At 39.2% G+C, this 16,568-nt stretch overlaps 1 protein-coding gene and 1 non-coding gene across 2 annotated transcripts in view; one reads left to right on the forward strand and one right to left on the reverse strand.

The window, feature by feature from the left end:
- Positions 1 to 11,272, reverse strand: part of LOC115434551 (cadherin-23-like) — a 140,290-nt gene extending 129,018 nt beyond the window's left edge. The window contains exons 1-2 of the mRNA XM_030156587.1: positions 11,195 to 11,272; positions 10,873 to 10,966 (exon numbers count right to left, since the gene is read on the reverse strand). Coding sequence (XP_030012447.1) covers positions 10,873 to 10,966; positions 11,195 to 11,272 — 172 coding nt within the window. The remainder of the gene's footprint in view (positions 1 to 10,872; positions 10,967 to 11,194) is intronic.
- On the forward strand, positions 531 to 604 carry trnan-guu (transfer RNA asparagine (anticodon GUU)). The gene has a single exon. It is a non-coding gene; the product is annotated as a tRNA-Asn (tRNA).
- Positions 11,273 to 16,568: the final 5,296 nt, after the last annotated feature.

The raw sequence follows: 16,568 nt of genomic DNA on the forward strand, positions 1-16,568 counted from the left end.
CAATTATTCGTTATTTTGTAGGATTTTTTAAAATTCATTTTTGTTCATTGTATCCACTGTCACTGATCCGACTCCATGGGTTTTATTCATTACCTCCACCAAGGAGGTTATGTTTTTGTCAGGGTTTGTTTGTTTGTTTGTTGGTTAGTTTGTTTGTTTGTTGGTTAGTTTGCAACATAACTGAAAAAGTTATGGACAGATTTTGATGAAATTTTCTGATCTGCCTCGGCGGAGGTCTGTGCTCTCCGAGTGCTTTTCTAGTTTGTACTATTTTTTAAAATTATTACTTTTACTATTGTTATTGAACGAGTCACGATGGGTTGCCAGTAAGGTGCTTTTATCCTGATAAACAAGGGTAAAATAAACTGCTCTCAGTTTAAAAAGTGTTGAAATATTCTGGTTATAAAATCACACAGAAAGACAGATCTGTTCAACTAGTATAATTAAATCATATCAGTTTCCAGTTTTCCATCAGTTCCGACTGGATACTGTTTTTCCCTATAAATGTCAAACCTGGCAGCCTTTGTTATGTCTCTGTGGCGCAATCGGTTAGCGCATTCGGCTGTTAACCGAAAGGTTGGTGGTTCGAGCCCACCCAGGGACGAATCTCACTGTTATACCTGCAGCCCTGACCGACAGGTTGGAGAAACCATTAAGGGAAATTATTGGCCGAGCAAAACACCCGAGTTACCTCTGCCAAGGATGGCAAAGGTTATGTTTTCATCGGGGTTTGTTTATTTGTCTGATAGCAAGATAACTGGAAAAGTTATGGACGGATATTGATGAAATTTACAGGAAATGTTGATACTGGCACAAGGAAAAAAGGATTACATTTTGGTGGTGATGGGGGGGGGGGGGGGGGGGGGTTGATCTGCTTTGGCAGAGGTCTGCGCTCTCTGAGTGCTTTTCTAGTTTTGACTGTGTTTGTTCATTTTGTTGCTTATTTTATTCTTTTTTTTTTCTTTAGTACATTTTTTTGCTTATTTTTTCCAATTATTCATTGTTTTGTAAGGGTTTTTTTAATTCATTTTTGTTATTTTATCCACTGTCACTGATCCAACTCCATGGGTTTTATTCATTTTGGCTGTTTTTGTTCATTTTGTTGCTTATTTTATTCTTTTTTTTTTTTCTTTAGTAATCAGCAGGTATTCAACAGTTTAGATCAGTAGGTGGTTTTGGTTGCCGGTGGCTGTTTGGGTCTTTATGGGTTAAAAAAATAAACACCCAGTATGATGCACTTGTCAGGTTTGGTTATTATTTACATGTTTTAACTTGTTTCACAGTGTTTTCATGGTCTATCGCTGCCTTTTGGGTCCATGAAAACAATTTCACACAAGGATCAGGTTTAACAGTTCACGCACTTTTCGGTTCAGATTTTCATATTTACTCACATTTCCTGGAGTTTGATCTGAGTGTCATGATAAAAAGGACTCATCACCGCTGAATCAGTGTTGGTTTGAAGAATAAAAACCGAAAATGCTACTGAAAAGTCGGAGTGTATTCCCCAGATTTGTCTGCACTGGCGGGTATTTCTCGGTTAACATCCGGGCGTCTGCGGTGTCAGAAGGCAGAGCGATACAAGCTGTTTTGTTGGAAAGATCAGGGAACAAAGCTGTAGGTCTTTGATCAGCTGAGCTGGGCATCGGACCATGGAGACGCCGCAGACGGACGAGACGAGGCCAGACATTTTTGAAGTGCAGACTCTTGATGGGGGGAATCGGCCCTTTGAAAGACTGAGCGTTTTGTTCAGTCGTTTCTCCGCCCGTTTGGAAGGAGATCATCACGGCCTGTTAACATGAGCCAAGAACATGAAGTGTTCTACATGGGGGAGGAGGTACATGTGTGTGTGTGTGGAGGAGGGGGCAAGCTCCAGCCCATAACTGTGGTTTCACTACAGCTAAACACCCACAGAAATGAGCCCATTTAATTTACATGATCATAACAATCCAATAACTGTTATAGTCACACAATTCTAATAATCAGATGTGATGTGTTTACATGCACTTCAGAAATAAGATAATTGACAAACGCTGGTTTAGGCGTTTCAGTCCATTATTGGATTTTTTTTTTTTTTTAGGAGGTATGTACACTACAAACAAAAAGTTAAGGATATTTTTAATTTTTGTGCTATTTTTTTTTTTCAGTTGGGATTCTTGCACAGCGCTTTTTACTTTTTTGTGTGTGAATCAAGGTTATTATTGTTAATGAAAACTAACGAAATGACAAAAACTAGAATTGAAAATACATTTTCGTTAACTGAAATAAATAAAAACAAGAAAAGCACTCGGAGAACGCAGACCTCCATCAAGACAGACACCCGCCCCCCCCCCCCCCCCCCGATCACCACCAAAATTTAATCCTTTCTTCCTTGTGCCAGTATCAACATTTCCTGAAAATTTCATGAAAATCTGTCCATAACTTTTTTAGTTTTCTTGCTAACAAACAAAAAAACAAACACGCACACAAACACACAAAGCAAAGTGATCACAATACCTCCTGGCAGATGTAACTAGAATTAAAACAAAAAACGATAACTGAAACTGTAATGTGTGCTTACAAAACTAACTAAAACGTATAAAAATTATGGATAAAATTCCCTTCATTTTCGTCTTTGTCAGACTGATATGAAATCGATTTATTTTGTTCATTCAGTTTTAGTTGACGGCACTTCACGATCCATCACTTCTTGTACTTGTCATATAGGGTCATCTTCTCATGTGACTCTAGTTGCGAAAAAAGGTCTTTCCATTGTAATTTTGCATGATATAAAATGCCCGAAAAACCAACTCTTGCCAGCGCAAAAACTTTTGATCGAAAAATGAGACTTTTGGCGAAATTGTTGTTTTTCCATAAGGTTAATTTTTATGCGCAAGTTATATTTGCACAGTTTGAGGGTCAATGGAAAAGTGACTACAGACTGTAGGGCCAGCAGTGTGTCAGGTGTAACCCCGTACTGAGCATGTGCAGACATAGTCCACAGGGTCGGGTTGTTTTAGACTCAGAGGTGATGAGTTCCTTCACAAACTGGAGCTGGAAAAGGCTGCTTTATTCCAGACACATTTAAGAGTAAGGGGTGTGTATTGGCAAGAATCTGGCAATACGATCACGATACGATATACCACGATATATCATGATACTGTTAAAAAGGCAATTTTTTGTTTGTTTCTTTTTTTAAATTATTATTTCCTTGAAGAATTGAATTACACCAGAAATCTGCACAAATACTAAACACATTTTAATTTGATCAGAAACAGGATCTAATGTTCTATCACAAAATGTTCCTGTGTTCAAACTGAAATTCTGTTTTACAGACATTCCAGTTTCAGATCCTGTTCAAATGTTCAGATTCTATTAGTTCACAACTAACATCAGAACAGGATTTTTGTGCGACCCCAACAAAGGAAAGAACATTATTTAATAAAGAGTGTAAAATAATAATAAATAAAATATAAACAAAAAAAAAACAAACAAAACCCTCCACAATATCTGCATTTGAATAAATACCTAAAAACATCAACAGAGTACTTTTAATATCGATACAGTATTGTGAAATGAAAGAATGTAATATATTTACTTTATATTTGCATGTAAAGTGTCTCTGAGTCATATGAAAAGCACTATACAAATAAAAATGTATTATACTGCAGAACCGACACTTTCTTACACCCTTACTGTTTATGTTAAAATGCTGATTCAAAACACCAAATTCATGAAAAACACTTAAAGATATCAGTGAATGAGGCTCAGTTTTTAAGAATTAGTTTGAAAGAGAGGCTGGAAAAATGAAAGCAGAGCAGTGTGAGTGAAAGACAAGAGGCTGGGCAGCTCCAGAGAGAAAAGAACCCTGATAAACTCATTGCGCTTGATGGAAAGAGGTTGTGGCATTCACTTAATAACTTTGGCCGCTGCCTCAGCGCTGTGTGACTGGAGGTGTCTCCTGTCAGTCAACAAGGCTTTCCACCACCACCCCCACCACCACCACCTCACACTCCATCAGCCTCCTGGTAACAGCCACAAAGAGTCAGCAAGCAACAGAACAAACATGAACAAGAGAGAGGAGCTGGAGCCACATAAGGATGTCAAACAGTACAAAAGAGAGGTAAGGTAAGGTAAGGTAAGGTAAGGTAAGGTAAGGTAAGGTAAGGTAAGGTAAGGTGAGACGAGACGAGACGAGACGAGATAAGATATTTATGATATCTGTATAACTTTCCTGTCTGAACACGGCTGATTCGTTCTATGCAGAGATCATAATTTGCCTAAAAATTTGATTTAGACAGTTATGCTATGACGCTAACGATATAAGTAATTCCAAACCACCTAGTACACCTGACCCATTATCAACCTGATGGACGAGGAATGGACGAGCTGGAGTGTCTGTTTGTTTTCTTCTGAGGTACACAGTGGGCCGAATCTACAGAGATCCCAGTTTGCGTGGACTAATTTCCGTGCGCATACTAGAATTTTGCGTGTGGGGTTGAACTGCGGTTTGCGGATGATTTACTGAGATTGCTTGCACAACTTACAACAGGTGCAAAGTCCTTGGAGACCGTCCTATTTAAATGAGGGTTTTGCATGTGCTACTGGAGACAAAACTGCCCTGGGATCCACCAGCACTAATGGGAACACTGACTGGAATGATCCAGATGCACGGAAATGTAAAGTTGGAGGAGTTTAGTCATAGAAGGTATTGCATGACTCATTCAGTCATGTATTTTTCATTTTAAAGGTGTGTGTGTGTGGGGGGGGGGGGGGGGGGGGGGGGTTGGATTGACTGTCAGGCGCACATAATTTTGTCCCACTGTAGCCTAATGTCGTACGTATTTTTAATCACAATCATCAGGAGTGGAAAAGAGTCCCGTAAAGCAGCGTTTTTCAACCTTGGGGTCGGGACTCCACGTGGGGTCACCTGGAATTCAAATGGGGTTGCCTGAAATTTCTAGTAATTGATAAAAAAATAAATAAATGAATAAAAAACTTTATAAAAAAAAATATCTGGTGAGTTGACAGACACAATCCCAATCCTTAAAAGACAAACTGTGGTTGTGAAACTGCAGCACTGTGGTTCTGTTTCTGTGTCAAATGTTCACTGTGGTCAGTTTCAGATGCTGCAGCTCTTTCATAATTCATAGTTTCAGTTCTTGTTTGTTCAGTATTCATTGTCCTCCTTGTAAATCACAGCTGGACTGACTGGACAGATCCTGACCAAGGAAAATCACATTCTCCCTTTGTGCAGTAATCTACACCTGGATTTACTGCCTCTGTCCACAACAGATATATATACATACATTATATAGATGAAATGTGTCTAAAATTAACATTTATTTGCCACATTGTAGAGAAAACTATTATATGATGAAAAACAAATCAATTTTAGCAACAAAAAAAAAATCTGTTTTGAATGTCTGGGGTCACCAGAAATTTGTGATGTTAAAATGGGGTCACGAGGCAAAACAAGGTTGTGTGTGTGTGTGTGTGTGTGTGTGTGTGTGTGTGTGTGTGTGTGTGGGGGGGGGGGGGGGGGGGGCATACACCTTAATTAATTTTTCTTCCGTCAGTCCAAAAATGTTCTCTGCATCACATTTGATCATTTCTTTGTCTCCTAACCACTTCCATGTGTGTGTAATTGCACATCCAAACTGTTTGCTCCTCCTTCTGACACCTGTTAAATATAGACACAGTTTCTTTCAGCAAAATTGCTTTGGGGTTTGATCAATCACTTTACGTTTGCTAAATTAATATATTTACATTTTCTCCTCCCACCACATGCACAATTGCATATTCATTGTGGTAAATGTACTAACTGGATGCAGATGCACTATTTTGCACCTTTGAAAGACACAGCCCTTATTGTCACTGTTAGTAAATCAGTTTGTACATTTTTTTGCGTGTACAGAGTTTGCACAGGTTTTAATACGCGCAAACCTTTAGTAGATCTGGCCCACTAATGTCGCCCTGATGGCATTAACCTAAATCTGTTTCTAAGCAGCAGGTCTGGTCGGGTTACGGGGACCGTGCTTTTTCTGTTGTCGCCCCAAAGCTGTGGACGCAGTTTAGTTGTTAGACTGGCTCAGTCTGTGCCTGTCTTTAAATCACGTCTAAAAATGCACTTTTTCTCATTGGCTTTTAATCAATGAGTGACATGTCTGTTTTTTATGCTGTTTTAATCAGATTTTAATTTGTCTTTGTTTTTATGATGGTTGTATTTTGTTCTTAGCCTGCTTACCTTGTGTTATCACTAGTTTGACTTATTTACTTATTTAATCCCTTGTTTTATGTTTGGTGTACAGCACTTTGGCCAGCTGTAAAGTTCATAAAGTGCATTATAAATAAAGTTGGTATGGTATGGTATGGTATGGTATGGTATGGTATGGTATGGTATGGTATGGTATGGTATGGTATGGTATGGTACAGGTTTAGATTTTTCTGGCTTTCTGCACAACCTGCTTCTTCCACAAAGAATCCAGGTCTTTAGTTGGACTTGTACAGTTTTGGCCCAGACCCTAATGATGCTGCTGAGACTGTTCTTGTGTTTCACAGACAGCCCATTATAAAAGAAAGCAAAGAAAGGAAAAAGTTACAAGACGTTCAATGAAAGAACAATAAAAACTACATAGAATTACTTTAGACCTCTTTTGACCAGTGACTCAGTGTTTTTGTCGAATCAAGAGTGCTGAGATATTTGTACGAGTCCTCCTCACTGTGAAAAACACCAGCTTCAGGCTCAGACTTCTTTTCTAAAATCCAGGTACGGTACACGGACGTAAAAGCAGAAGATCCTCTCAGGCGATTAATAATGAGCTGAACACGAATCTGGCGAGGTGCTGTTAAACACTTAAACTCCTCTATCAAATTCAGCTCCTCCTAATGTAGCCTGGAAGGTGTTTTAGCAATTTACTGATAAAGACACTGGACTAATTGTATTTATTTGTAATTCTGCATTGATCCTGTCGTCCCGTAGGACCAAAAAAAACCAATGGTTCTGTTCTGAGGGCTATTTCTAAACATGTACTCTTCTTTTTAAGGCAGCTACTGATAGATCACACAATCACCTTTTCAATAATTTAGCTTTAATGCCTGTTTTTTTTTTTTTTTCTTTTGACCACTGCACCGGTGTATATTAAACTGAAATTAAAGCCCCAGACCAGGAACAGTTGTCGTATAAATTATGCACGATCATCGACTCCGAAAACTGGAGTCTTGGTGAATTTACTGCACAGGTGTCAAACATGTGGCCTGGGGGCCAAAACCGGCTCGCCAAAGGGTCCAGTCCGGCCCCTGGGATGAATGTGTGAAATGCAGAAATTACACTGAAGAGATTAACAATCAAGGATGTGAAAATCATATTGGGTCAATTCAGTCTAAAGTGGGTCAGACCAGTAAAGTACTATCATAATAACCTATAAATAATGAAAAAGGCAATTTTTTCTCTTTGTTTCAGAGTAAAAAATTTATATTACACAAAAATGTTTACATTTACAGACTAGCCTTTTACAAAAAATGTGAATAAGCTGAAATGTCTTAAAAGAAGTATGTGGAATTGTACCAATATTCTACCTCTTACTAAATGTTCAGTGTATCTGTAGATCCACTGTGATCTGTAAGTTGTGATGCATATGTATAAATGATAAACTAAGGCCAGGGGCGTAGAACTGCGTATGGACGCTAAGGACCCGTCCCCACCAACATCCATCCACTCCTGTGTAGTCATGATCAGTAAAACCGTTGTCCGTAGTGTTTAGTCAATGATTCTGGCACACAAAGGGTTAACAGTCGCTCTCTGCTAGAAGTCCCACCTCTAACGTAATTGTCGCTCTCTGATTAGCTCTTTGGTTTTGCTAACGTACATGTGATTGGCCGTCCCTGGTGTCACTCCATCTGCTTGTTAAAGGAACCTGCTAGTTGGAGCGCTAACGTCAGTTTTCAACATGTTTGTATTTGTTCTGTCTGAGTCACATCAGCAAGATGGATTTGAATATCAGTGGAGTCACTTACATGTACATTTGGACATGTGTCTGTCTGCGTGCACGCCTGCGTGCCCGTGTGTGTGTGTGTGTGTGTGTGTGTGTGTGTGTGTGTGTGCTCGGTAATTAGGATGTAAAGGATGTCAAAGAAAAGAAAACTGGACAGAAGACACTTCTGTAGGAGTCACAGTGTGAGTTAGTTCAAGTGTATAGAACTGCAGAGGCTCAACACAGATACTGAAGAAAAGACACTATTTAATACCAAACAAACACTTTTAAAAGTTATTTTACTCATTACTTTAATGTATTTAAACACACATAAAGAAAATTTGTGGGGAAAATACAATAAAACCTCAGACTCTAAATGTGATTCTAGATGTGATTTTATCCATATTTTTGGGAATAAATTACAATAATAATAATAACTGAAAGTAAAAGCCTTTTTTGCTCAGGCAGTAACTGGACCATCAAACTGTATGAACAGTGGATCTGTAATCTGTTTATACGACATGAATCAACATATTTATGTCAGGAGACAGAGAGTAGAGAGGAGGGAGGAGGAGGAGAAGGAGAAGGAGGAGGAAGAGGAGGAGAAGGAGGAGGAGGTAGAAGAGGAGGAGAAGGAGGAGGAAGAGGAGGAGAAGGAGGTAGAAGAGGAGGAGAAGGAGGAGGAAGAGGAGGAGAAGAAGGAGGAGGTAGAAGAGGAGGAGAAGGAGGAGGAAGAGGAGGAGAAGGAGGAGGTAGAGGAGGAGGAGGAGGTAGAAGAGGAGGAGAAGGAGGAGGAAGAGGAGGAGAAGAAGGAGGTAGAAGAGGAGGAGGAGAAGGAGGAGGAAGAGGAGGAGAAGGAAGAGGTAGAGGAGGAGAAGAAGGAGGAGGTAGAAGAGGAGGAGAAGGAGGAGGAAGAGGAGGAGAAGGAGGAGGTAGAGGAGGAGAAGAAGGAGGAGGAAGAGGAGGAGAAGGAGGAGGAGGTAGAAGAGGAGGAGAAGGAGGAGGTAGAAGAGGAGGAGGAGAAGGAGGAGGAAGAGGAGGAGAAGGAAGAGGTAGAGGAGGAGAAGAAGGAGGAGGTAGAAGAGGAGGAGAAGGAGGAGGAAGAGGAGGAGAAGGAGGAGGTAGAGGAGGAGAAGAAGGAGGAAGTAGAAGAGGAGGAGAAGGAGGAGGTAGAAGAGGAGAAGGAGGAGGAGGAAGAGGAGGAGAAGGAGGAAGTAGAGGAGGAGGAGAAGAAGGAGGAGGTAGAAGAGGAGGAGAAGGAGGAGGAGAAGAAGGAGGAGGAAGAGGAGGAGAAGAAGGAGGAGGAAGAGGAGGAGGAGAAGGAGGAGGTAGAGGAGGAGGAGAAGGAGGAGGAGGTAGAAGAGGAGGAGAAGGAGGAGGAGAAGAAGGAGGAGGAAGAGGAGGAGAAGAAGGAGGAGGTAGAGGAGGAGAAGGAGGAGGAAGAGGAGGAGAAGGAGGAGGTAGAGGAGGAGGAGAAGGAGGAGGAGGTAGAAGAGGAGGAGAAGGAGGAGGAGAAGAAGGAGGAGGAAGAGGAGGAGAAGAAGGAGGAGGAAGAGGAGGAGGAGGAGGAAGAGGAGGAGAAGGAGGAGGAGGTAGAGGAGGAGAAGGAGGAAGTAGAGGAGGAGGAGAAGAAGGAGGAGGTAGAAGAGGAGGAGAAGGAGGAGGAGAAGAAGGAGGAGGAAGAGGAGGAGAAGAAGGAGGAGGAAGAGGAGGAGAAGGAGGAGGAAGAGGAGGAGAAGGAGGAGGTAGAGGAGGAGAAGAAGGAGGAAGTAGAAGAGGAGGAGAAGGAGGAGGTAGAAGAGGAGAAGGAGGAGGAGGAAGAGGAGGAGAAGGAGGAAGTAGAGGAGGAGGAGAAGAAGGAGGAGGTAGAAGAGGAGGAGAAGGAGGAGGAGAAGAAGGAGGACGAAGAGGAGGAGGAGAAGGAGGAGGAGGAGAAGGAGGAGGTAGAGGAGGAGAAGAAGGAGGAAGTAGAAGAGGAGGAGAAGGAGGAGGTAGAAGAGGAGAAGGAGGAGGAGGAAGAGGAGGAGAAGGAGGAAGTAGAGGAGGAGGAGAAGAAGGAGGAGGTAGAAGAGGAGGAGAAGGAGGAGGAGAAGGAGGAGGAAGAGGAGGAGAAGGAGGAGGTAGAAGAGGAGAAGGAGGAGGAGGAAGAGGAGGAGAAGGAGGAAGTAGAGGAGGAGGAGAAGAAGGAGGAGGTAGAAGAGGAGGAGAAGGAGGAGGTAGAAGAGGAGAAGGAGGAGGAGGAAGAGGAGGAGAAGGAGGAGGAGAAGAAGGAGGAGGAAAAGGAGGAGAAGAAGGAGGAGGTAGAGGAGGAGGAGAAGGAGGAGGTAGAGGAGCAGAGGCTGTAAATTCCCAGTTGGTTCAGTATTACTGCATTTGTTCGTCTTTAGACAAACTTTGCAGAATGCTTTAAATTCTTGTATTCTCTTTAAATATTCACATATTCATTATAAACTTGTCAATTACTGATTTTTTTTTCTGACTAGGATTGTTTGTTTGTTTGATCAGCTCGATATGATGTGAAATTATGATCGCAAATGCAAAAAAAACATCAACTTTCAGGAGTGCTGCCTGGGAGCCCTTGAGTGTCCACATTAACTCTACTCCTGTGACTCAGGCGTAATATTGTTAAAATTGTGTTTATTTTTCTTAAGAATTTTCAGGTTGATCAGATTTGTTCATGTTGTGTTCAAATACAGTTCGTAGATGTAAACATTTTCATTACAAAATCTGACTTTTTTTTCACTCAGAAACAGGAACAAAAACTTTGGAGTTGACATTTATAACTTCTTTTCCTGTTATTCATATTATTTTACTGGTCCGGTCTAATTTCTCTCACATTAGGCTGTAATAGATGACGCCCCTGGACTCAAAACAGTTTGACGGCCCTGATCGACTGGTTTTGTTGGAAGTCAGAATCACTCACCTTCACAGAAAGAGTGGAAAAAGAGGAAGGGGAGGAGGAGCTTGGCAAACGTCATCCTGCCGCCTAAACCCAAACTCCACGACATCACCTGCACCTGAAGGAGGAAAGGCAAACACAAGACATCAGCAGTGATTGGGTTTCACCTTTTCCCATTCTGACGTGTGGGGATTTTAACGAAGGCAAATTCACAGACGCGGTTCAAGAGTCAATGTGCATGGAGCGACTACAGAGGCAAAACTAATGACAGAATAATCACAGTTAATGTTCAGCCAGCATAATTACCACTTTCCCTGTGTATTCTTAGTTTATGGTGTTTGCCTACAGATTTGTCCTGTGAGCGCTGCTGGCAGAGATGCTCGCTCAGATTAAACACTAAATTGCTGCGATGTTTCATCAGCATCTGTGCGCATCAAACTCAGATATTTTGATAGATGAAACATGTGTTTGACTCAGAGTTTGCAGGAATAAATTAATTATTTTGGCCACATGAAAGCAGACGAATAGAGTTATAAGCACGGCGCTGATGTACCGTGGCGTTTGATCAGCTTCGTTTAAGTCGACCGAGAGAAAACAGTCATAGAACGAACAAAAATGATCCCAAAAGATGTTCCACACACACAGGATAGGGTTCCGACAGGCTTCTGCAACTTCAATTTAAGACTTTTTCTGATGTTTTTAACCTCCTGAGACCCAGGAAATTTCAGCAAAGTACAAACTTTTTTGTTTTTTTATTAAATAAGTGCCTATATTGGAAACATCATGATGCAACAGTTTTTTCAGATGCAGTTTTTAGCTTACAGCCGACAGGCCGTAAGCTACTGTCGTCTGGCAGCAGCGGCATCATCTGTCGTCCGTTACAAAAATATCAATCGTCTTCTTCTTCAAAACTACAATTCCCATTGACTTCAAACTTGGTATACAGCTTCTGTATGATGATGTCGACAAAAGTTAGTGAAATTATTTTGATCCAGATCTGACTCTGGATTTGGTGCCACTTTGAAAAATGTCCCCATTATCAGAGATAGGAAGTGGATGGATGCAGTAACTCAGTAAATATAAATGATCTCCAGTGTAAATGTCTCCAATCCAGCCCTGATGGGGAGATGATCCAAACATAATGTCCACATGCTGATCAGGATCTTCTTCTGGATCTGGAACTGACGCAAAATTGAACATGGGCTCTTATCGGGAAAACATTTCAATCGTCTTCTTCTCCCAAACTCCAGTTCTGATTGACTTCAGACTTGGTATACAGCTTCTGTATGACGATGTCAACACAAGGGGTTGAAATTATTTCGATCCGGATCTGATTCTGGATTTGGTTCGACTTTGACAAATTTCCCCATTATAACAGATAGGAAGTGGATTGATCCAATAAATCAGTATCAATGATATCAAGTTGGAATTTGAATTTTTTACAGATCTGATTGGAATATGAGCAAAACATGGACTATTTCTGTAATAGAATAAATACACAGAACTGGGGGAGAATAAATGGATCTGGATACATTTCCCAAAGCTTTGAATTTGGCCGGTAAGATACAGGGCCATTGGTCCGATTTTTCTTACATTTTTTATGGAATGTCCTTTGTGGTGGACAGTTTTCGGTTTTTTTGTATAAAGTTGTGAAACTCTTGTTCACAAATGTGGACAGAAAACCCACAGCTGGGTCTGAGGAGGTTAAACTGTTTTGCCACAAGAGAGTTGTCTCTTTTCATTTCATTGTACATATGAATAATGACAATAAAGGCATTCAATTCAATTCAATTCTATTCTGTTCTAAAAAGAAAAGCAAGTTATCTGGAATTATTTCAGCTACAAAAAGGATGATATTAAAGCACGTGTTCTGAGAGGAAACACAGCTAATTTATTTGACCATTTACGTCAGCACCACACAGCTATTATATCCTCCTGAGTAGTTTTTCATATTACAATATTTATCACAGGGTTAAAAAAAAAATCGCAATGTCAGTTTTTTCCGATATCGTGCAGCCCTACTTCCTTTGCAGCTTGGACATTTAACAGACACATTTAAACACAACACAGCCAACAAGTTTATGACAACAGAACTTCAGACCTATCATATCAAATTTAATACCTTAAAAAAGTCTTTAAAAAGGTTTTAAATGCAGATTTGTAAATTCAAGACTTTTAAAGACCACGAACCCTGCAGGAAACAGAGCAAAGTTACAGTATATGGACAAAAGTATGTGGACAAGTTGAATTCAGGTGTTTCTTTTCTAACAGGGATCTGGGATACGAAACAATAAGGACTAATGTCAGAATATAGTTTTATATTATGGGATAGATATCGTTGCACTAGTTAGTTTGGTTTAAACTAAGGAAATATTGATGTTTACAAACTGCATGGACAAAAATATTGGGACACATCATGTCTACAGCTGTAAGATGTCCTGTTCATGAGGATTTGAGAGAAAAACATCAATATTTCCTTAAAGCTTAACAGGAGATTTTCCTTCCTCTGTGAGATGTGAAGAAAGTAGATGGTTAGTTGTGGTAGAAAATTATTATTTACAGTCAGAGCAGGAAAAATATTTTAGAAATTTAGAGGTAGAACATTTAAAAACAGTTATGGATTAAAAAAAAAAAAAAAAAAAAAGAATGTTGAGAGAAATTAAGTCAAAACCATCTCTGAGGCATTTTGGAAACAAAGGTAACAATTTAAATTAGACTAACTAATACCTTAATATTTATCCCAATTAGGAATGTAACCATATGAAAATTTCATATCACAGTTATTGTGACCAAAATTATCACGGTTATCATTATTATCATGGTATTGTTGAAACTGTGCTCAAAATGTTCAGAAAGTACTAATACACACACTGAAACAATTTAACCAAGTTGTACTTTGAAAATAAATAAATAAAAGAGTTGGCACAATGCACTTTCTCTCAGCAGAAATATTCAAGTATTAACCCTTAGTGGTCTGAGTCTATTTTGTCCGTTTTTCAGTGCTTTTGATTTTGCCTTTATATACTATATAAACAAATGTTTTCTATACCCATGTTTGGGATCTGTTTTTTCAGCACAACTTCATCTATTTCATCTGTCTATTATTTTTTTTTCACTTTAACCTACTATATCAACACAAAAGGCCAGAAAACACAAAAAATAGATAAAATCCGATTTAAAAAATGTATATAATTTATTGCATAAATAACACACAGATGATTAACAAACCTTTTCAAAGACTTTAAAAGTGAATATTGGGTCCAAATATTAGGTATAGAAAATTAAAATTGTAATAAATTAAAACTATACTCAAATACTTGACATAAAAGTAGATCTTTACATAGGAGTTTTTTCCAGAATAATCAAACACGGTTATCATGATAATTAGAATTTAAACGGTAATATGAACCATTGGCAATTTTACCGCGGTTTATTGTTATACCGGTAATCGTTACATTCCTAATCCCAATATAAATAATAATAAGTCATTATTGTTTTGTACCCCAGACCACTGTTAGAAAAGAAACACCTGAATTCAACGTGTCCACATACTTTTGTCCATATAGTGTTGGGCAATTTTACATATGTACCAAGCCACAGGTACTTACATCACCTCTAAGAATGAAAACAAACACATGCGATAAGTTTTAGATGCTCATCTGCTCATCTGTTATGTAAATATGTAATAATAATAATAATAATAATAATAATAATGATAATGATAATACATTTTATTTGTATAGTGCTTATCACGGAACTCGAGGACACATTTCATACAGCAGATAAAAACAGAAACCAAACACATTAAAAACAGATAAAAAAAAAAAAAAAAGTAGGTGCAAAAGACAGGTATAGGAATATAAAACAATTAAACACTAAATATATGTATATATATAGCCAATAGAGTTTTATCACTTACTGTCTTTATGCTGCACATATTTTCTTGCGCTTTACTCTGTTACTGCCTGGACTAGTGAATTTCCCAATAAACTCTCATCTAATCTTGTCATCCATAAACAGCTCTCAGCACAGTATTTCAATCACAAAAAACCCAAAAAACCAGCCCAGACATGGATGTTTACATACAGTCGCTGACTCCTGGAGAATCCCTCCGTTAACTCTGCCGCCAAAATGAAATAAACACAGTCCAGACATGGATTTGAGCTCTGGATGGATGACTGCAGATGTTTGGGAGGTGAACTGTGAGAAACCTTCATCGTACAAGGTGAGGACGATTAGCTAACGAGCTTAACGAGGGCTGGTTCATTTCAGCTGTGTAAGTAGTGACAGTAGAAGTAGTGGGATTACCATGGTATCTACATAAATCTAATCTAAACCTGTTTCCAGTGTCAGATCAGCTGATGGGATTTGGATTCACTTTCGTCTATATTTGTGCTGTTTTTGTCTTCATCTCTGATGTCAGTTTCATCCCGTTGCCTCTTCTACATAAAATCTGACTCGTTTGTTTTCTGTGTTATCGTAAGCAAATTTTACTCAGAGTTTAAAAACATTAGCCTTTCAGTTGAAAACAAGAGAATGCAAGATTTTCTCTAGTTTTGGACTCAAAGTGCATGTAATTTATTTATGATTATTTCTTTTTCACAACAGACAGTACAGCCAGGCCAGCTGAGTGTTACAGTATTCAACTAAAGATAATCAGAAACAACACAAGAAAAGGAAAATAAGGCCATCACACTTCAGCGCTGATGTCTTTGTTTTTAAATCTAATCCATTTGTCCCATTTCCTATCAAACTCATGTTTTCTTTTTAGTAGTAGTAGTAGTCGTAGTAGTAGTAGTAGAGGAAGTAGTAGTAGTAGTAGTAGTAGTAGTAGTAGTAGTAGAAGAAGTAGTAGTAGAGGTAGTCGTAGTCGTCGTAGTAGTAGTAGTTGTAGTAGTAGAACTGGTAGTAGTAGTAGTAGTAGTACAGTAGTAGAAGTAGAAGTAATAGTAGTAGTAGTAGTAGTAGAAGTAGAAGTAGAAGTAGTAGTAGTAGAAGTATTAGTAGTAGTAGTAGAGGAAGTAGTAGTAGAGGTAGTCGTAGTCGTAGTAGTTGTAGTAGTAGAACTGGTAGTAGTAGTAGTAGTAGTACAGTAGTAGTAGTAGAAGTAGAAGTAATAGTAGTAGTAGTAGTAGTAGTAGTAGAAGTAGTAGTAGTAGTAGTAGTAGAGGAAGTAGTAGTAGTAGTAGTAGTAGTAGTAGTAATTGTAGTAGTAGTGGTAGTGGTAATTGTAGTAGTAGTGGTAGTGGTAGTGGTAATTGTAGTAGTAGTGGTAGTAGTAGTAGTAGTGGTAGTGGTAATTGTAGTAGTAGTAGTAGTAGTGGTAGTAGTAGTAGTAGTAGTAGTGGTAGTGGTAATTGCAGTAGTAGTAGTAGTAGTAGTAGTAGTAGAAGTAGTAATTGCAGTAGTAGTAGTAGTAGTAGTAGTAGTAGTAGTAGTGGTAGTGGTAATTGCAGTAGTAGTAGTAGTAGTAGTAGTAGTAGTAGTAGAAGTAGTAATTGCAGTAGTAGTAGTAGTAGTAGTAGTAGTAGTGGTAGTGGTAATTGCAGTAGTAGTAGTAGTAGTAGTAGTAGTAGAAGTAGTAGTAGTAGTAGTAGTAGTGGTAGTGGTAATTGCAGTAGTAGTAGTAGTAGTAGTAGTAGTAGTAATTGCAGTAGTAGTAGTAGTAGTAGTAGTAGTAGTAGTAGTGGTAGTGGTAATTGTAGTAGTAGTAGTAGTAG

The sequence above is a fragment of the Sphaeramia orbicularis genome, chromosome 15, assembly GCF_902148855.1.
Source record: "Sphaeramia orbicularis chromosome 15, fSphaOr1.1, whole genome shotgun sequence".
Taxonomy (NCBI): domain Eukaryota; kingdom Metazoa; phylum Chordata; class Actinopteri; order Kurtiformes; family Apogonidae; genus Sphaeramia; species Sphaeramia orbicularis.